Source organism: Mustela nigripes, chromosome 7 (assembly GCF_022355385.1).
Source record: "Mustela nigripes isolate SB6536 chromosome 7, MUSNIG.SB6536, whole genome shotgun sequence".
Taxonomy (NCBI): domain Eukaryota; kingdom Metazoa; phylum Chordata; class Mammalia; order Carnivora; family Mustelidae; genus Mustela; species Mustela nigripes.
In genome coordinates, this window is record NC_081563.1 from 18,930,499 (window position 1) to 18,950,869 (window position 20,371).

General features: G+C 48.8%; 1 protein-coding gene across 3 annotated transcripts in view; it reads left to right on the plus strand.

Moving 5' to 3' along the window:
- The window catches only part of EFR3B (EFR3 homolog B), an 89,362-nt gene that overhangs the window by 43,978 nt on the left and 25,013 nt on the right, over positions 1 to 20,371 (plus strand). For all 3 annotated transcript variants that reach the window (XM_059405255.1, XM_059405256.1, XM_059405257.1), the window contains exons 4-5: positions 3,685 to 3,835; positions 18,267 to 18,388. In XM_059405255.1, the coding sequence (XP_059261238.1) occupies positions 3,685 to 3,835; positions 18,267 to 18,388 (273 nt within the window). The remainder of the gene's footprint in view (positions 1 to 3,684; positions 3,836 to 18,266; positions 18,389 to 20,371) is intronic.

Genomic DNA, 20,371 nt, shown 5'->3' on the forward strand with positions numbered 1-20,371 from the left:
CATGACTCAGTCTACCTCACTGGCCAGCACAGCCGACCTGAAACACACGGGGACTATCTGCGAGGCATCGCAGGTTTCCAGGACTGTGACAATGATGGCTTCTGAAGAACAAGGCTGTCGTGAGCCAGGAATGGCCAGCACTGCGCCCCCCCCCACCCCCCCAGCAGGGACTGGGGGCTCCCGTTTGCTGCAGGAGCTCAGAGACCTAGGGCTGGCCTTCTATTTGAAAGACATTCTGTAGACAAGAGCATGACCTGTTCCGCTTGTAAACATGCCCAGTAATGACTATTTAATAGTGCTTAATAATATTAAGTAATAATTTAATAATTATTAAATTATCAGTAAATTATCAGTTCACCAAACATTTTTTTGAAAATGGGCAGGAAAATTTCGGGATAGGGAAGCTGTTTTTCTTATAATTGCTCAGTACAAAGGTTAGCCTAAGAACACTTAAGAAATGGTATCTGATGTCTTTAAAAAAGAAGAAGAACATTAAGGAAACAGACACCATGATGGCTGTTACTTTATAGGTTTGGATTTGCAAGGCTGGCTCCTGTGTGAGGTGGTTTGGCCACACATTGAAACCAAACAGCTGCCCCAAGAGTTATCATGCAGCCTTGTGTTGTGGCCTCGTGGAAACCCCAGAAATCACCTTGTAGTCATACTTTTTAGCTAGTTCTTTGTATTTCACCAACTTGGTTTTAAAAAAAGAAGATAAGCAACTCGCTAATCAAAGTCTTTTTAAAATACTTGCCTAACATTCAAAGATGGGTATGATTGGGACCGAGGCATAAGGGAGAACAGATCTCTAAATTCATTCTTGATTCTATGTCTGGCATATGAGCCTGGCTCTCAAGTATGAGGCAGCTTTCACACTCTGGAAGCTCATGCTGACAGCTCTACCGTAATCTTTAAGACAGGTCTTATGTTCCTTGCTTTCGACTTGGAGGCACTAACTTGATTCCTCCACACCTCTGTTAGGTTTGGGGTCCTCTGCCCACTTGACCTGTCCTGCATTTCGGTGTATCAGGAAAGACTCTTCTAGTCCACGTGGTTTGAATTAACAAATAGAAGGATCGACATCCCAGGCACGTGGGTCCACTCATGAGTTCGCGGAGTCTTGTGATGACCTCCCCGTCACAGGCTCCAAGCCCTTCCAGCTCTCCTCCTTCCTGGGAGGTAGGTCACCGATTTGCCTTGGACTGCTCAGGATTCACTTTTATTTGCACCACTGGGTCTCCGAAGTGCTCCTAGACCTGAGTATTAGGTATCTGGGTTCTTTGTGTAAAAATACAGTGGCTCCAGCATTTCGGGGTTTTGCAAAGGGTTTTGCTCTCTCTTGGGTGACTGTCCAGCCTCACAATGTTGGGCGGTTGGGGGGGGGGGAATCGTCTGGGAACTCCAGTGTTTGGGACTCCAGTGGCTGCCACTCCTCAGTCCCAGGAGGAAGGGAGGAGGGGAGGGGCCAAGCCTGTCTTCTAAGCCAGTGATGCTGACATTGCTCACCTCAATTTCCCTCATTTTTTTGTAATTAACATATAATGTATTATTAGCCCCAAGGGTGCAGGTCTATGAATCGCCAGGTTTACACACTTCACAGCACTCACCATAGCACATACCTTCCCCAATGTCCATAACCCCACCCCCCTCTCCCTACCCTCCTCTCCCTGGCAACCCTCAGTTTGTTTTGTGAAATTAAGAGTCTCTTGTGTCTTGTCTCTCTCTGATCCCATCTTGTTTCATTTTTTCCCTTCCTACCCACCAAGCCCCCTATGCTGCCTCTCAAATTCCTCATATCAGGAAGATCGTATAATTGTCTTTCTCTGATTTATTTATTTTGCTCAGCATAATACCCTCTAGTTCCATCCACGTCGTGGCAAATGCTTTCCCTCATTTTAATGGCAACATTTTTGTCACGTGGCCTCAGCTAGCAGCAAGAGAGGCTGAGAACAGATCCTCGTGAGCCCCACAAGCTCTGCTAAAATTCCAAATTATGAGGGAAAAGGGGGGAAAGAGATTCCAGGGGCGATGTCTAGCGTTCTGCCTCAGAAACCTGACTCCCTAGAAAAAATTACAAAGATTTCAAATAGAATGATACTGGACAGATTTGCAGCAGCTTCTTCATTAGAAGGTGAACGATGACCTTTTCTAATGAAAGTCTACTCTGTTTTCTTTTTCTTTATTTTTATTTTTTTATTTTTAGAGAGAGAGTGGGGGGTGGGACAGAGGCAGAGGGAGAGAGAGAATCTTAAGCAGGCTCCACACCCAGCATGAAGCCCAATGCAGGGCTCGATCTCACAACCCTGAGATCCTGAGCTAAGCAAAAGCAAGAGTCAGATGGTCAACCGGGGTGCCCCTCCTCTGTTTTCTGCCATGTGCAGTGACTTATAAGTTGGGCATGTACCCTTCATGATGTAACTTAACCAGCCACACACTCGTGTGGCCACCGTGGAACACACATCGGGTTTGGGCTCAGACGTGCCCTCCTAATTCTCAGGAGGAATTTGATTCATGGTATTTTTTTCTTGGGGTTCAAGAGAGGCGTTTAAGGGGATAGCCACCAGCCAGGATCATCAGGGGTTGTCCTGATGAAGGCTAGTTTGGGAAGGATTGGGTATTTTTAGCGTGGAGAAGAGAAAAGCAAGAAAAATGGGATTGCTCTTTTCAAGTGGTTGAAAGGTGGGCAAGTAGAAATATGAAGCTTGAAATAGCTTGAAATATGAAGACGTTTTTATGTAGTTGTCAAGAAATGGGATGGGATGACCTACCTAGTATGTTCATCATTGGGTGCTGCGTATTTCCGGTTTCAGAAGGTATTCAGGTTTTAGACTTTAGAAGGAATAAGAAGTTTGGGCCTCAGAATCATCTTCATTAGGAAAAAATAATAATTTTGTTCCTGTGTATCTTATCCTCTGTGAGGTACAGATGCTCTCTAAGTAGGGAATGTGTCACCTAAATATGGTAATACCAGCAACCATATTGTGTGATGATCAGAGGACTTCTGAGGTCTTCAAATGCAATATCTGCAGGTTTTATACTCTTTAACCTTCACAGTTGATTGGTCTTCAGGCCTATATCAGATTCTTCATAAACATTCTTCCTAAAGTTCTTCTCTTCCTCCCCATTAGAGTCATCTCTCTCCTTTGGAACTCTGTGGAATGTCCTGCATGATTTTCGTGTAGCATTTCTTATCTTCCCTTTACAGGAGATATCTTGTCCATTGAACTCCAGGCTCCTCGAGTTGAAGGACTTCTTCCCCCTACACCCTTGCACTAAGACAGAGTGTTTCCCCTGTGGGTGCCCAACAAGTACTTCTCGACTTCAGATCGAGTAATTCTTTGATCTCATTGGGTTTGGGTTCAGAATTTGCTCTTCTGAGCATCAGTTCTTTCTGCTTGTATCAACTTATGAGATGGTACACCTTGTCTGTCCTTACGTTCTTCATCTGTAGAATGAGCAGCTGGGGAGAGCTGGTCTCCAGGCTCCCTTCCAGGGCTGGTTCCTGCTGATTCTTGGTGCTGCGCTGCAGTGGGCACTAGCTGGAATGGCTGTCCAGACATTAACATCCTATTGGAAGCGCCTCATTACCCAGATGCTGGCCAGGGGGTCACTGTGCTGATTGTCCCACGCATGCAATGAGCGTGGGACGGGCGTGAAACCCAATGATGGTGCTCCTTTCCCCAGGTACGTGTGCATTGCCATGGAGGCGCTGGACCAATTGCTCATGGCCTGCCATTGCCAGAGCATCAACCTCTTCGTGGAGAGTTTCCTCAAGATGGTGGCCAAGCTGCTGGAGTCAGAGAAGCCCAACCTGCAGATCCTTGGCACCAACTCGGTAAGGAGCCGGTGGGGGTGTGGGGAGTAGGGATTGGGGAGGACCAGGGAGGGGGCAGTTCCTGGAGGACGTCTGGGTCAGCCTTGCTATAATCCATTCCTATTTGGTTTCTGACCCTAAACTCACCTCTTACCTTCGTGTCTCTCTTTGCGTGAATTAAGGGCTATTTGTTCTTTTAATTTAAATAAATATAGAATAAACAGAATAAATGTTAAAGACAAAGTTCACATAGTAAAGCATATGATTCTGTGGTTTTTAACATGTTCACAAGGTTGGGCAACCATGGCCACGATCTACTGTGTGTGTGTATCTTTAGACTGGCGATCTTCAAACGTTTTCTGGTCTTGGATTTTTTTTCCCCTGAAATAATTTTAAGTGGAGCTCCAACGGATATAAAAGTAGATGCAAAGGGAGCTATTCCTTTGAGGGTGGGGGGTGTCCCATGCCCTCACAGTGTGGCCCCTGACCCCATGGGGCCCACTTTGAAAGCTGTCGGACAGAGGCATCAGGTAAGTGGGAAGATCATGGGGAAGCCGGAAACGGGACTTCTGGCTCAGTTCTGCCCTTGCCCGGCTGGTGACCTGGAGTGGGCTATCTTTTATGGACCAGTCTTTCCATCCATACCATGAGCCGACTGAAGTTGGTCCAAGCTCTGTAATACTGTTCCCCGTAAAGGGGCTGCTGTCGTGAGAGGTTATGGTTTGGGGGGATGTCAAATGGGATGTGTCAAAAACTCCCCAGTTCGTATTTATCTATATATCCTGGAATATCCCGGTGGCTTTCTTCAATGTCTCGCTCTCGGTCCTCCTCCCTCCTCTTCGGGGCATACTTTCAGCTCCAGGCCTTCCAGCGGCTTCTCCTTAAAAGCCCTGATAGGCAACCATTTTACAGCTCTCACAAAAGACAAGGCAAAGGTGTGTGCTCTCTTCACCTTCCCCGGCCTGGCTTTCCTGAATTTTTATTGCACAGATCACAGCTGCTTTCCTGTCCTACCTGAGCTGAGTTCACCAGAAGATAGTCTTTAAATATTCATTTTCATTTCTGGGCCCCAAAGTAGCAACTGTGGCCTTCCCTTTCCTCTCCCTAGAAGCCAGCTGCCTTCGACAAATTACACGTACAGTAGCTGAGGGTGAAAAGTCTTTTGTCAGGTTGCCCTGGCAACAGCTTCTGATACTGTTTCATTTGTCCTGTTTAAGAGAACTCTAGTCTAGGAGAGAACGTCTGAATGGAGAATAAGCCAGCCATCATGTATCCAGAGGGCCTCTCCCCAGGGGGGACGCAGAAGCAGGCGGCTGCCCCAGCTACCCTTCCCCACAGCCAGACCCAGCCCGGCCAGGGTAGCTGTTTTCTTAGCTCCAGCCTCGCCAATTTCCTAGATTCCCCATGACAGCGAGTACCTGCCTCATCCGCAGAGTGAGTCAGCTCGTGATTCTGGTGCCGCATGCAATGAAGGTTACATAAGGACAGGCAATAAGTAAAGTCACATCATTACAATAGAGTCAAAGTCCAGTTTGGGAGGCAGCTTGTGCCCCTCATCGAGATGCTTTTCCCCGCTCTCAAAGTCTGGGACCTCCACAAGCCTCTGCGAGAACGGGGTTCCTCTGCTCCTCGTCATCTTAGAAGAGCCAGCCTGCCGGCGCTTGATGTCGTCCTGGAGAGTCTAGCCTGGGAGTTTCAACTGGTTTTCGTGGGGCTTCGAGGCCTCGTGGGGGCAAAAGGAGGACCCGGGAGGAGGACTAGAAGGGTCCTGTCTGGAAGTTTGCAACCTTTGGTTTGGATAAAGGGTTTTGCTGCTAGGAAATTAACAGAAGGACACGGAAGGAGGGGGAAAGAGAAAGAAAGAGAAAAGGAAGCTTCCCATGCGATGCTAGCAGCAGATTTGGGGAGCGCTGAAGCAGGGCAACCTTAAAGCTGTGCAGGGTTCCTCCCTCCCTTCCTTTCTTCCTTTCTTCACCTTTAAGAGGTGTTCGTCCAGCTTGTACTTGATCACCATAAGGATGATGTTGTGTTGAGACTTGTCACAAAATCCAAACTTGCTAACACTAATCCTGCATGTTGCATGCAGTAAGGTGTGATTTTTGAAATGTAAGTGATGTTTTCAAGCCCTTAAGGAGAATATAGAGGTTTTGGAGGTTGATGAGTGCCAGGAAAATCTGCGGAGATGAGAGCCAGGGCCAACTAAGCTCACTTCACTTATTCAGGGATTTGCCTGTGTGGATGCACCTGCCTCATTGCCTGACGGGTCCATATGTGTGGCTCAGGGACAGGGATGTGACCATGTGTCTTGACCTTTTGAGATCACTTCCTGATGATAAACTGAAAATATTAAATCTGCAAGTGCCAAGGTCCCCTACATGACCAATCCAACGTGTTAGCCTCATGTATACAAACAGTAAACTCTTAAGAAGATTCATAGGTTACAGTTTGCACTTTGGTCCTTACATCACAACATATACAAAAATTAACTCAAAATAAACAAAGACCTAAATGTAAGAGCTGAAACTACAGAGCTCTTCAAAGAAACTATAGAATCCTGTGTTCATGATCTAGAATTTGGCAGTGGATGCTTAGGTACAACATCAAAAGCAGAAACAACAAAAAAGAAAAAATAGACCAGCAGACTTCATCAACGACACTACTACGCATCCAACGACACTACTGAGAAAGGGAAAAGACAGCCACAGAATGGGAGAAAATATTTACCAATCGTATACCTGATAAGGGTCCAACAACCAGAATGTATAAGAAATTCTTACAACTCAACAACAGAAAGACAACCCAATTTAAAAATGGCCCAGGATTTGAATAGACCTTCCTCCAAAGGCGGAAGCTCCAATGGATATAAAAATAGATGGTGCTGGGCCAAGACACAAGTGAAAAGATGCTCAACATCACTAATCGTTAGGGAAATACAAGCCAAAACCATGGGCTACCACCTCACAGCCTGGGGATGACCATTAAAAACAAAACAAAGGGCGCCTGGGTGGCTCAGTCAGTTAAGCGACTGCCTTCACTCAGGTCATGATCCCAGCGTCCTGGGATCGAGTCCCGAGCTGCGCTAGCTGCTCAGCAGAGAGTCTGCTTTTCCTTCTCCTTCTGCCTACTACTCTGCCTACTCTGTTAAATAAATAAGTAAAATCTTTAAGAAACAAAACAAAACAAAACAAAAACAAAAACACTGTAAAAGACAAATGTTGGCAAGAATGTGTAGAAATCAAAACCCTCATACATTGCTAGTCAAAAGTAAAATGGCGTCGGTACCGTGGAAAACAGGTAAGTGTTTCCTCAAAGTTAAACAGAATTATTAGAGGACTCAGCAAGTCTTCCTCAGTATAGACCCCCAAGAACTGAAAACAGGTACTCAGACAAATACTGGACACAAATGCTCACAAAAACACCATCCGCCACAGCCAAAAGATGGAAACAGCCCAAAAGTCACATGGTGTGTGATTCCATTTAGATGAGCGTCCTGTCTCGGTCAATCCACAGGTGCAGAAAGCAGAAGACTGCTTGCCTGGGGCTGGGGAAGCCGGCAGTGGGGGTGACTGCTTAGTGGGTGGGTACTGGGGCTCCTTTGGAGATGATAAAATGCTTTAGTTGCAAAATATGAATGTATTAAAGGCCACGGAATTGTGCACTTTAAGAGGGTTAACTTTAGGTTTTGTAAATTTTTTTTTAAGATTTTATTTATTTATTTGACAGACAGAGATCACAAGTAGGCAAAGAGGCAGAGAGAGAGAGAGAGGAGGAAGCAGGCTCCCTGCTGAGCAGAGAGCCCAATTCGGGGCTCCATCCCAGGACCCTGAGAGCATGACCTGAACCAAAGGCAGAGGCTTTAACCCACTGAACCATCCAGGCGCCCCAAGGTTTTGTAAATTTTACCTGAAAATTTTTTTAACTGCACCTTCAGGGGCATCTGTGTGGCTCAGTCATTTAAGCACCTGCCTTCAGCTCAGGTCATGATCTCAGGGTCCCAAGATTGAGCCCCAGTCGGGCTCCCTGCTCAATGGGGAGCCTGGTTCTCCCTCTGCCCCTGCCCCTTCCCCTGCTTGTGCTCTTTCTCTGGCTCACTCTCTCTTTTCCAAATAAATAAAAATAAAGACAAAACCGCCCTTCCAGCTCTCAGCAGCCCAGCGTCAATGGCACACGGGCATTTGTGTTCTCAATGAACCACCACCTTGGATCAGGCACGCAGAGGCCCTGCAGGGAAGGGTGGCTTCCTTCCTGGCGCTGGAGGGACACAGGAGCCGGGAGTCCTCTCCCTCTGGGAAAACAGATCTCCCGCTGGGACTTGCCTGTGTCCCGTCCTCCCCATCTCGCCCTCCCCCCAGTCCCCTCCAGACCTCACCTCCAGGATGCCTTTTTCTCGCCCAGGTTCAGCTGCCTCTGGTGCTCCCTTTCTTTGACTCCCATCCTGGACCAGGTGGGAGTCATTGCTTTCCACCTGTCCTTGCTCCCCCCCCCCCCCCCCCCCCCCCGCTCCCCGGGTCCCCGGCCACACTGCCTCCCCATCCGAATGGCCCGGTTCGGAGATGTGCCTCTGAAAACCACAAAACGTGTGGGTCTGGGACTCTGTGGATACCTGCTGCAAAATTTAATTTGGGCTTTCAGGGTGGCTCCTGAGTCCTTTTTTTTTTTTTTTTTTTTTTTTTTGGGCTACTGCCCTCACTCACCTTCTCAGTGGTCTCTGCAAATCTTCCTTTCTTTTCCGTCCAATTCCCTCCCATATTGGCTTCCTGGCTTCCTCCGTGTCAGAGGCAGCTTCGCTTTCTCCTGTCCGAGAGACCCTGTTCCTGGGACCCGGTTCCTTCTCTGGTTCCTTCTCTGGTTCCTTCCCTCGGTCGACATGGAAGTTCGAGTCTCTTCCAGTGTCAGTATCAACAAAGTCAGTGAACAAACTCACAAGAAAAAACATACGTTCTGCGTGACTGCAAAGTACCTTTAGCTCACCTGACAAAATGAACAATCATTCCATGATATTTGTTTCATAATTAGTACAAATTTCCCCAATAGTCGCAAAATGTCTTTTATCGCTATCGTCCAAATCTGAATTCAGTACGGGGGATGCGTTGATTTGTTTTCTGGGGCTCTTCGCCTGTCCCCAGCCCTCTCCTGCCCAGCTTTGCTTTTCATGACACTGACTTCTCGGAGAGACTGGGTTAGCTGGTTTGTGGAATGCCACACACATTCTGGGTTTGTCCGGTTACTTGCTTGTGGACCTTTTCTTTCACTCTCCTGTTGCCCGTAATTCCTGCAAACTGGAATTATAACAGGAACACAAACGTCTGGGGTCTCAGGTTTTTAATGGGTGCCATCCCAGGTTAGGGTGGTATCAGCCGGCTCTCTCCATTTTAAAAGTATGTCGTTGTCTCTTGACGGTAGAGATCTGTGGAAAGCGGGCGAGTAACCCATCCCCCATCTTTCCGCCGATGTTTTACCTTTGAGAGCACCTGCTCCTTGTTGACTGCACCTGCTTCCTCAGGCTCCCCTGACTTCCCTGACCCCGTGACCCCAGCTCTTCCCACCTGGTTCATCCTTCTTGGCTCCTGTGGCTGAGTAAGGGTCCCCCAAGGATGTCCACGTTCTGATCCCTGGGACCCGTGAATGTGAGCAGAAATGACAAAAGGGCCTTTGTGCATAGGATCAGGCTGAGGATCTTGAGATGGAGAGGTTCTCCCGAGGATTATCCAGGTGGGTCCGATGGCATCACAGGGATGCTTATAGGTGGGGGTGGGTCAGAGTCAGACAGAAGGTGAGTGATGATGGGAGCAGAGGGAAAGAGAGAAAGACTGCTGGCCTTGAAGATGGAGGAAGGGGGCCATGAGCCAAAAGCTGTGGGCGGCTTCTGGAAGCTAAAAAGGGCAAGGAAATGCTCCTCTAGAGCCTCCAGAGCGCACGCAGCCTTGCAAACCCATTGTAGACTTCCGATCTCCAGAACCGTAAGATAATAGACGTGTGTTGTTTTACACCAATAAATTGTGGTGTTCTTGCAGCAGCAATCGGAAACGAACAGTTTCCTGCGATGATTCTCTTCCTCTGCACGCCCCTGCAATGCCTGTGGTCTCCCCGGCCCCTGGTGCCCCATCTTCTCATTCTCTGTGCTCCCCCTGGACCATTCATCAGCTCTTGCGGTTTTGACTGTCATTTCTAGACTGGAAATCCTCCCCCATTCAACGCTGGTGCAGAAACCACCACTAGGAGCCCATGAGCTACATAGAAGGGGCCTCCTTTGGAGGTGGATCAAGTTAGAGTTCCGAGGCCACAGGGGTCAGCAGCAGCAAAGCACAGGGATTCTAGAATAGAGGCAGCTGGTGCTTCCCTGGGTCTCTGTTGACCCGGCCAGCACGTGGGGTAGCTAGGACCAGGCTTTCCCAAAAGACCTTAAACTGTGTCAGTTTTGCAACGAATCTGGACAAAGAGAAGGCATTATGTGGGTAGACAGGAGACAAATATCCTAGGTCTAGGGGAGGTCCATGCCTCGGCTGGCATTGGCAGGCCATGATCACATCACAGTGGAACTTTCTCTGGCTTTAGTGGAAAGTGCTCCTGGAAGTTGCTATCAACAAGAGGCAGCTGGAGGACCAGGCCGAGGGTGTTACTGTCAAACCCACGCAATGTACAGCATCTGCTTCCCAGCTAGGATTTGTCTCAGCGAAGCTGAGAAGCAGTTCCTGTTTCTCTTGGTGGAGGCCAACACAGCGCCACGGCCTGCAGTCCTAGACCCAGGAAGGAGCTGGGGTTCTGTCTATGCCCAGCATTTTATTTATTTATTATTTTCTTAAGATTTTATTTATTTATTCCACAGAGAGAAAATGGACATCACTGGGGGGGCGGGCAGCAGGCAGAGGGAGAAGCAGGGAGCCCGATGCAGACTCAATCCCAGGACCCCAGGATCATGACCTGAGCTGAAGGCAGATCCTTAACGACTGAGTCACCCAGGTGCCCCTGTGCCCAGCATTTTAGACTGCGGTTCTGTCCTTGACAGCAGGAAATCGTGCAGCTCAGAATGCTTCTGTATAAGAGGGAAAAGCTAACTTCTGCGTGGAGACACTCAGTTGGCACAGAAGTGAGGCCAGCCAGCTCAGCTTCCATTTTCCACACCAGGGAAGAGCTGTTTTTATACTGTCAATATTTGGAGATTGCTTTCCCTTTATTAACTCAGGCCCTTGGGAACTCTCCGTATTCGCATCACAGCCGCTCCTGCCTGCCTCTGCCGGGGGTGGGGGGAGGTGTGATCGCCCCAACAAGCCTGCCACCCTTTGTTGTCTACAAAGAGCTGAGACTTTGATCTTGAAAGGGTGGCCCTAGCAGTGCCTGGGGCCTTTGAAGTGTCGCATGTTCAGAATCTTTAGTCTGGGGGCACCTGGGTGGCTCAGTCGGTTGAGAGTCTGCCTTTGGCTCAGGTCATGATCCCGTGATCCCGGGGTCCTGGGAGTGAGCCCAGAATGGGGCTCTTTGCTCCGCAGGGGAGCCAGCTTCTCCTTCTTCCTCTGCCCCTCCCACCATTCATGCTCTCTCTCTCTCACACACACACACTCGCTCACTCACTCTAAAATAAATAAATAACATCTTTAAAAAAATGAATCTTCAGCTTGTTGCTATGGAGAACTTCTTCGTTACTATATCTTTTTTTTTTTGAAGATTTGATTTATTTATTTGACAGACAGAGATCACAAGTAGGCAGAGAGGCAGACAGAGAGTGAGGAGGAAGCAGGCTCCCTGCAAAGCAGAGAGCCCAATGTGGGGCTCCATCCCAGGACCCTGGGATCCTGACCTGAGCCGAAGGCAGAGGCTTTAACCCACTGAGCCACCTAGGCGCCCTCATCATTACTATATCTTAAAACAAACAACCAACCAAACCCAGCTTTATTATTTCACAATCTTATTCACTAGGCAAGTAGCATTTTAATAAAAGTCGATTGTAAGGTATGAATTAGCAATAATGGGAGCAAAGCAGACAGGAAGTTCCTGGTGTATCACGCGTTAAAAAAAAAAAAAAAAATAGGGACGTGTCACACAGGTAAATGGGCCCCTAGTGAGAATCCAAGGAGTGTTCATACCAAGCCAAAAATGCTCTGGGGTTGGGGAGTGGAAATGTCGCCACCCCCCCGCCCCGATCAACTGGGATGGGCTACTCATACCAAGCTGCTGGTAAGACAACTGCCTTTATTAGCTCCATTTCACAGATGGGGCAACTGAGGCACAAGAAACTTAAGTAACTTGCCCCAGACAAGCTTCATAAGTGGGGGCAGTGGAACTCAGTGATGCAGTCTGGCTCCAGACCCCTTCTTATAACCGTGACATTCTACTGTGTCTTGTGACAGGACTGAAGGCCTTCCTCTCACAAAACCCTAGTGTTCCAACCCCATGTCTGCCAGACCTTGGTGGACTTCCTCAGCAGTTATGGGGCCTTGACCAGAGCCCCCATGAAGCACCCCATTTTCACCCTCTGAACCGTGATTACTAAAGGTTCATGTCAGCCCCTAGAAGCCTCAGGAGCAGCTTGGGGTGGGCTCTCTAAGAGGTGTTCCTTGGGGACTCCACAGGCCAGTTCTCCCTGGGGGAGCCACTGGGGGCTGTCATGTCTGGGCAGTCATACTCTCAGACTCGAGGGAGAAAAGCTCCTTCTATCAAGTTATCACACCAAGGGTTCCTAGGGATGCTCAGATATCTTGGTAACAAAAAGTTACCTATTTCACATGCCCCATCATGTAATAAACAGGGTGCGTACCCTTTGAATAGGAGGTTCAGATGGACAGTGAGTGTGGGCTCATGACCAGATCCCCGGACAGAGCAAGAGTCCCAGCAAACATGGGAATGGCATGGTTGGCCGCCAAAACCTTGAAGCTGCAGCTCACCCCCAGGCCATTTGGGGCCCCAGGGATGGAGTTAAGGCTCGGTCATCTATTCAACCTTTGGTTTAACCCCAAACCACTTCAGTTCAAAGGAAATGGTCTTCAAAGGAGATGACTATCTATTCTGCATTGCCAACCTCCTTTACCAACATTTTCCCAGCGTCCTGCATAAGCAGTCTCCCTCCCAGCCTGACTAGAAACATTTCCAGAGCTACTGGTCCAGCCTGCCAGTACAGGGACAAAAGACATAGAGTCTGTAGACCTGCTGCTTCAGAACCTCCAGGGTGGAAGTTGCCTGAGGGATGGCTCTTCAGAATGCAGATACCTGGGCCCACTCCCCAGATAATCGTGTTCACCAGTCCTGGGGTGGCTCAGAAGTCTGCATTTTCCACAAGCTCCCCAGATCATTCCAAGACACAGTAAGATTTAAAAACCAGGGCACCTGGGTGGCTCAGTTGGTTAAGAGGCTGCCTTCAACTCAGGTCATGATCCCAGGATCCGGGGATCGAGCCCGGCATTATGCTCACTGCTCAGCGAGGGGTCTGCTTCTCCCTCTCCCTCTGCCTGCCGCTCCCCCAATTTGTGCTCTCTCCGTCAAATAAATAAATAAAGGGCGCCTGGGTGGCTCAGTCGATAAGCGACTGCCTTCAGCTCATTTCAAGATCCCAGGGTCCTGGGATCGAGGCCCACATCTGGCTCCTTGCTCGGCGGGAAGCCTGCTTTTCCCTCCCACTCCCCCTTGCTTGTGTAGCCCCAGGAGCCTTTCGTGCTGTCTCAAGGGTCTTAGGAGAGGGAGATGTGACAGAGGAGAAGACGGGGTGAAGGTGGAGACAGAGGCGGTCCTGACGCAGCCCCAGGGAACTGGGGTGAGGTGCCCTAGAAATGTCGTAGGTGCCTTAGAAATATTTAATGTTGTTATGACAGGATGTCAGCGCGAGGGGCTGCTTTTGCGTATGACTCCCATCCACATCCCGTGGGAAAGATGGGCGGGGCCTGCTGTGGCCCCACCCCATACACATTCCTTTCTATAAATAGCCTTCTCTAGGGCCCCTGCCTTTTGCACATTTTGAGGACTTCAACAGAACAAGGTACTAGTTAAACGGAGGCAAACAGGCTTCACCAAAGCCATACTGGAAATGGGTTTTTCTGGTCAGGTGGGATGAGAACGTGCACTGAGAACAGAGCCCTGGTTACTGAGCGGGGTCTTTTGATGATCTTGCACTGCTGAATCCTGTAAGACCCGTACAAAGTTACAGCCTCAGGGCGCCTGAGTGGTCAGGGAGTTAAGCCTCCGACTCTTGGTTTCAGGTCATAATCTCCCAGAGCCTGCTTAAGATTCTTTCTCTCTCCCTCTGCCCCTCCCCCACCTCTTAAAAAAAAAAGTTTAAGCCTCTTAGAAATAAGAACCTTGCTAATATGAAAACTTGGAATCACAGAGTTCCTGTTATAACAGGAACTTGGGGAGCTTTTCTTAATTATTTCTAATGTATTCACATTCCTAGGAGATGATGTGTGCATTTTAAAGAGAAGAAAACGAACGTTCAGCTGGTTTGTCCCTGGTCTTGCAGTGATGACTGCTGGCTATCCCATAGTCCCACCCTCTTGCCCCTCAGTGCCCTAAATGACCTCAGTGACCTAAATGACCTCAGTCCCTGAATGGCACCTGGAGGGGGCATGGCCACCCCCCCCCCCTTATCCCCTGCCCTCTGCCGCAACCCTCACTCCCATCCTCAGCCACCAGTTCCCTGGGGGGTGGCAAAAACTAGTTTCCTTCTCTCCACACCTCCAGGCATCACATTTGAAGTGTGTTACCTGCATGGTCCGTGCTACCCACCTGGACCCCTCCTCTGTGATTGCCTGGCCGGGCCTGTGTTGATGACATGAAAAGGACAAGGGTCACGCTGTCTAGCCCCCAAGCTGACAGACCAGACCACAGTCACCACGGTCACTGCAGCACTGTTCCCTGAGCTAGCCAGGCACCGTGCTAGTCATTCTGCATATGTCCCCACATTTAATCCTGGTGACCATTCGGTGTCCTAGTGTCCCTACTTCACCAAAGAGGAGGCAGTGGCTCAGAAGTTTTACAACATGTTCACAGTCACACAGAGGACAAGAGGCAGAGTAAGGAGGCGGCCGTCTACCTGTAGCCCCAGCACCATAGGGAGGACCACTGTCTACTTAAATGGAAGAACTCTCTTGTTGAAAGCAAAAGTTGAGAAGACGCAGACCTGAATTCCCAGGGAGGAAGGGTGCAGAAGAGTGAAAATCCAGGGACACAGACAGTCACAGAAGAAAAGAATGAGGACAATTTCCAGTGTGGTTAGCAGCTGGAGCTGGCCCTGTGGGCACAGATCCAGAAGAAACTAAAAAGGCCGCCCCGGTTGTAGAAAAGGGATCCCCAGGCATGTTTTCTATCCCGCGTTACCAGTGTGGCTGCCATGGAATTTTCGGTTTTTAAATATCGATCATATCTCAACTCTAACCTTACAGCCTGTGGGTATGAGTCAAAATATTTAGCAGCTTGAACAGCATGGGTAATGGCCAGACTCAACAGCACTGGGCATGACAAGCACTTGGGCTGTGCCGCTAGGCCATGCCCCTGCCTAGGGTCAGGCCTCCTTGTGGCTTCACGGCGCTTAGAAGAGGAGGAAAGTCAAAGTGGAAAGTTGCACAGAGATCAGGCCTAGGATCAGGCTTCTCTGAACAGAGAAGCGTCCGTGTCCGTGGTGTGAGGAAGACGGGAGGCCAGGTTGTCCACTAGCGACCAGGCAGTGTTTCTCAAATGGGGGCCGTCCTATCAGGTCTGCTGGGACTGACCATGCTACAAGGTCAACCCCTGGGCCTCCTCCCAGAGTGACTCAGCATGTCTGGGGCCGGCAATGCCAATCCATGTGGCTCTGGAGCTCTGTGGCTCTGATTACCATAATCTGTCTCTCACTTAGAGTCATTCTAAGAAGAGATGATATGTGTAAAATGCTTGGGGTGGCCCTCCTAAACCAGTGAACTTGAGGTCTGGGCATTTGTTCCCCTGACATACATCTGAGTCTACCCAGTCAGTAAATGTGAGATGAAATCTTTGACTATTTCTCCCTCTTTATTATGGTCTCTTGTTTTAATACTTTCAAATGCATATTCTCTTGCATATACTTGGATTGTCTTATTTTAAGCTGCCTCATCATATGGGAAGTACATACAGTATAAGAAAAAATTTAAGGGGCACCTGGGTGGCTCAGTTAGTTTTAAGCCTCTGCCTTTGGCTCAGGTCATGATCTCAGGGTCCTGGGATGGAGCCCCGCATCGGGCTTCCTGCTCAGCCGAGAGCCTGCTTCTCCCTCTCCCTCTGCCCTCCCCCTGCTCTTGCATGGGCACAGTCTCTCCCTCTCCCTCTCAAATAAATTTTTTAAAAATCCTTTTTAAAAAATGAAGACTCTTAGTGAATGATGACTGCAGTATTTATTCACATACGGGAAAACCAAACCATAAGAGAAGTTCAAAGTCCCGCTCAAAAGTCATGCTGCCAGTGAGGGGCCCCTGGGTGGCTCAGTGGGTTAAGCCTCTGCCTTTGGCTCAGGTCATGATCTCAGGGTCCTGGGCTCGAGCCCCACATCGGGCTCTTTGCTCAGCGGAGAACCTGCTTCCTCCTCTCTCTGCCTGCTTCTCTGCCTACCTGTAATCTCTATCAAATAAATAAATAAAATCTTAAAAAAAAAAAAAAAAGTCATGTTGCCAGTGAGAGTAGATCTGCTGTGTGTCCCCTTTGAGTAGATGGACACCCTGACCACGCCAGACTCCCACGGTGAGGAGGGAAGGGCGGCCAGGGATCATCCTATCGGTAGGTATGAGCAGGCGTGAGCCCAAACTTCGCTTGAACCTTAGGATCAACCTACCTGTGTGTTCTAACCTTTGGGGACTTAAGAAGTTCACGTAGCCAAAGGCTGACTTTATCGTTATTTCTAGAATTCCTGAACTTACATCTAGTCAATGAATTAATCTAATCAATTTACGATCTATCAATGATGGATTACCACTATGCCTCTTCTGCAGAACCCCATCAATAATGCAAGCAGGATCCTTTGGATTTATTGCTAATATCAGAATATTCGCTTCCAACTAGAGGTTTACATTTCAGATGTTAACTTGGAAAGCAAGATCTCCTCATCTGCTTTGTATGTTGAGATTCGTTCAGCCAGCAGAAAATATATCTATATTTATTAGTGAAAGAAACATTAATGATGTTGGTGCAAGCTGCTAATTGTCATCCAGAAAAGTGAACAAATTTTGAGTAGTTACATAGAGAAACAGATTGGAATTGATAATGAATATTATGAGTGCATTAACTAGATGATTTTAGAAATAATAGCATATCCTTTTAGAGCCAAGAAATGTTTATAAAAATTAAATAATGCAAGACAGAGTCATGGAGAATAGATTTTATTATAAGTGTAATCTTTTGAGTTGTTTGCAGTACTAAATTTATAACATTAAACAAAATAACCTATAAGAATTATCCTTAATTTTTAGCAATTTAACTCTACTTAGTCCCTGATTCTTGCTTCTCTGTGGGAGTCCATTGAAATTAAGTCCCTATTTAGAATTGCAAATGTGCAGCCTGGTGGCAGAAGGAATCCAGCCCTGATAATACTGAGCTAGACTTAACAGAACTGAATCCGCAAACTTTAAAAACGTGCTCAAATTTGAAGCAATAGGGGTGCCTGGGTGGCTCAGTTGGTCAAGAGTCTGCCTTTGGCTTAGGTCATGATCTCGGGATCCTGGGATCGAGCCCTGCATCAGGGCTCCCGGCTCAGTAAGGAGTCTGCTTGTCCCTCCCTACATCCCAATCCCCTGTGCGCTCTCTCTCTCTCTCTCGTTAATAAATAAAATCTTTAAACATAAATTAATTAATAAATAAATTTAAATAATAAAATGGAATTACATTTTTATAAATTATATTTATTAACATATAATGTATTATTTGCCCCAGGGGTACAGGTCTGTGAATCATCAGGCTGACACATCTCACAGCACTCCCCATAGCACATTCCCTCCCCAGTGACCATCACCCAGCCACCCTCTCCCTACGGAATTACATTTTAAAATTGAATTTCAGGTTTGTTCTTGTTTCCCAGAATTCATTCTACAGTGTTGAGACACGGTTTGGCGTTGGCTTTGGCTGTTTCAGTTCATCCCTGACTGCCTCTGGGCCTCCGTGTGTTTGGTGCAGCTCTGGGCATGGAAGGGGGCAAGAGCTTAAGAGAGTCACCTTCGTATCCTCGCCTGTTCTCGCCTGTTCCATCCTCTGCTCACCTCTGCGGGGATGGGCTGAAAGGGGCCATGGGTCCGGTCGTGTAGACGGGAAGGGCAAGCAGGATTTGGAATCCACGGAGGCGTGGAGACTGGGTGTGCTGTGGGAAGCAGAGCCGAGCCACATCCTGGAACGCGCGGCTCCCGGGTGTGTATGTCGCCTGGCTTTACTAGGGCAGGGGGCCTCGGGATGGCAGCGCCAGAGCCCAGAGCCCGAAGGTGAAGAGCACAGTGGGTCACCTCTCACCTGTACATCTCTCCTTCCTCCCGGGCAGTTTGTGAAGTTTGCCAACATCGAGGAGGACACCCCATCCTATCACCGGAGCTATGACTTCTTTGTGTCCCGCTTCAGTGAAATGTGCCACTCCAGCCACGATGACACGGAAATCAAAACCAAGTGAGTAGGGGAGGCGAGGGGGCCCACTCAGCTAAGGGCAGAAGCATCAAGGGGTCGTACAGCGTTCCCAGCCCAGAGCACACTGTCTGACCTCAGCCGCATTGACCTTGGCTCTGGCATCGCAGGGGAGGGAGGGAAACACCTGGCAGGACGTATGTGGGCAAATGGGCAGAGCTGGACTCCCAGCTTGTGCTTTCAAAGGAAAACCTTCTGGGGCACGAAATAGGAGCAGATGGAAGGCAGTGGTCTTGGGAACCAAATCTGAGCACACTTATACACACATGCACAGACCTGTGTTTTTTTGTTCAGGCGTACGTGCATTTATACACACCCAGAAACACACCCACTTGCCACTATCCATCACCACATACATCTGCCGATACAAAACCCAAGTCTTCACATTGGCTGATCTCTGTGGGCATCCTGGCTTTGTGTCTTCCACTAACCCCTGGCTCATTCCCCTCCAGCCACACAGGCCTCCTTACTGCCCACAAACACACCAAGGACATTCCTGCCACAGGGCCTTTGCACCATCTGTTCCTGTGCCTGGAATGCTTCCTCCATAGATCTGTCTAGCTCACTTTCTTTCCCCCTGCAAGCCCTTGCTCAAATAAGTCCTGGTCAACACCACCTTCTCTCAAACATCCCACATACCCCCTTCTCTTCTCCCTTGCCCTGCTGTTTTCCCCACATAGTACAATCCCCTTAATGACACGCTTATTGTTTCTGACTCTTTGTCTGTCCCCCAGGAGAATGTAAATTCTGGGAGGCCAGGAATCATCATTTTGTTCACTGCTGCCTCTCAGGTGCAGCAGCACTGCCTGGGGACCAGTAGGCGCTCAATAAACAGTCACTGAGTGAATGAATGAGTGAATGAATGAATGCTTTCTTTTTTTAAGATTTTATTTCTTTTATGTCATCTCTGTGCCTAACGTGGAGCTCGAACTCACAATCCCAAGATCAAGGGTCGGATGCTCTGCCAACCGCGTAAGCCAGGTGCAAAGAATGAATGCTTTCAGATAAATGTCCTGAATTACGGACTACGCTTTTACGTTCAGACACAAACTTATCAAGTTCTTCAACTCACAGAAACACACTTATCCACATAGAATGAAAACTTCTCAAATAAAATCACAAAGACATGTGAACATATGCCCACCGAAGATAAGGGGGACAGAGCATCAGACCAATGGAGCAGCGCATGGGCAAGGAAACAGGGAATTGGGGTTTGCGCTAAGTCTCGTCATAGAACGATAAGGTGCAAAACGATTAGAAGGGGGCCTCTGCCCAAATGGGGTGTGTTTGTGTTATCAACTCGGGGAGGCCCTATGACATGGAGAATATGTTCAAAGGAGACAAAGAAGGAAGGAGAAGGGAAGAGAAGGGAGAGGCCAGGGGGAGTCAGAGCGAGGAGGCTTGGCGGCTGACGTTGATGGTGGTATGCCCAGAGCAGCCCAGTTCTCCAGTGCTTTGTTCCAGAGCCCAGCCACCGGCTTGGAGGGGCCCTGAGTGCCATGTTTTGTGCAACAGCAGGGCCAGGGAGCCCTGCTGATGGTCTGGGTTGAAGGAACCGAAAATGAACCCTACCATCCCGCAGAGAGCCAGTTCCCAACGCTGTGAGCCTATGGAACATCTCCAGGGCAGGTCACCCTGTGAGTGGTTGGCAGGATCCCCTCTTCCTCAGGCCCCCGTTTCTTAAAATAGTCATGGACTCTGGAAGGGTGCTACCCCAGTGCCTTCGACGGGTAGTGGGGGCCCCTGGGGGAAGGAGCCCCTCGTCATCTCCCCAGCACTGGCCCTGCCGTAGCCCCCTCACTGCAGATGGGCTCTAAAGAGACAGAAGGTTCTGGAACAGTTGGGGCATGTCTGGGGGCAGGTGCTGGGGAAGGCACAGGACTGGAGCCTGATGTGGCTGTAACAGGGGCCGGTCATTCAGGCCATACTGAGCTTTCAGAAGGGGGAGCAGAGGGAACATCCCTGTGC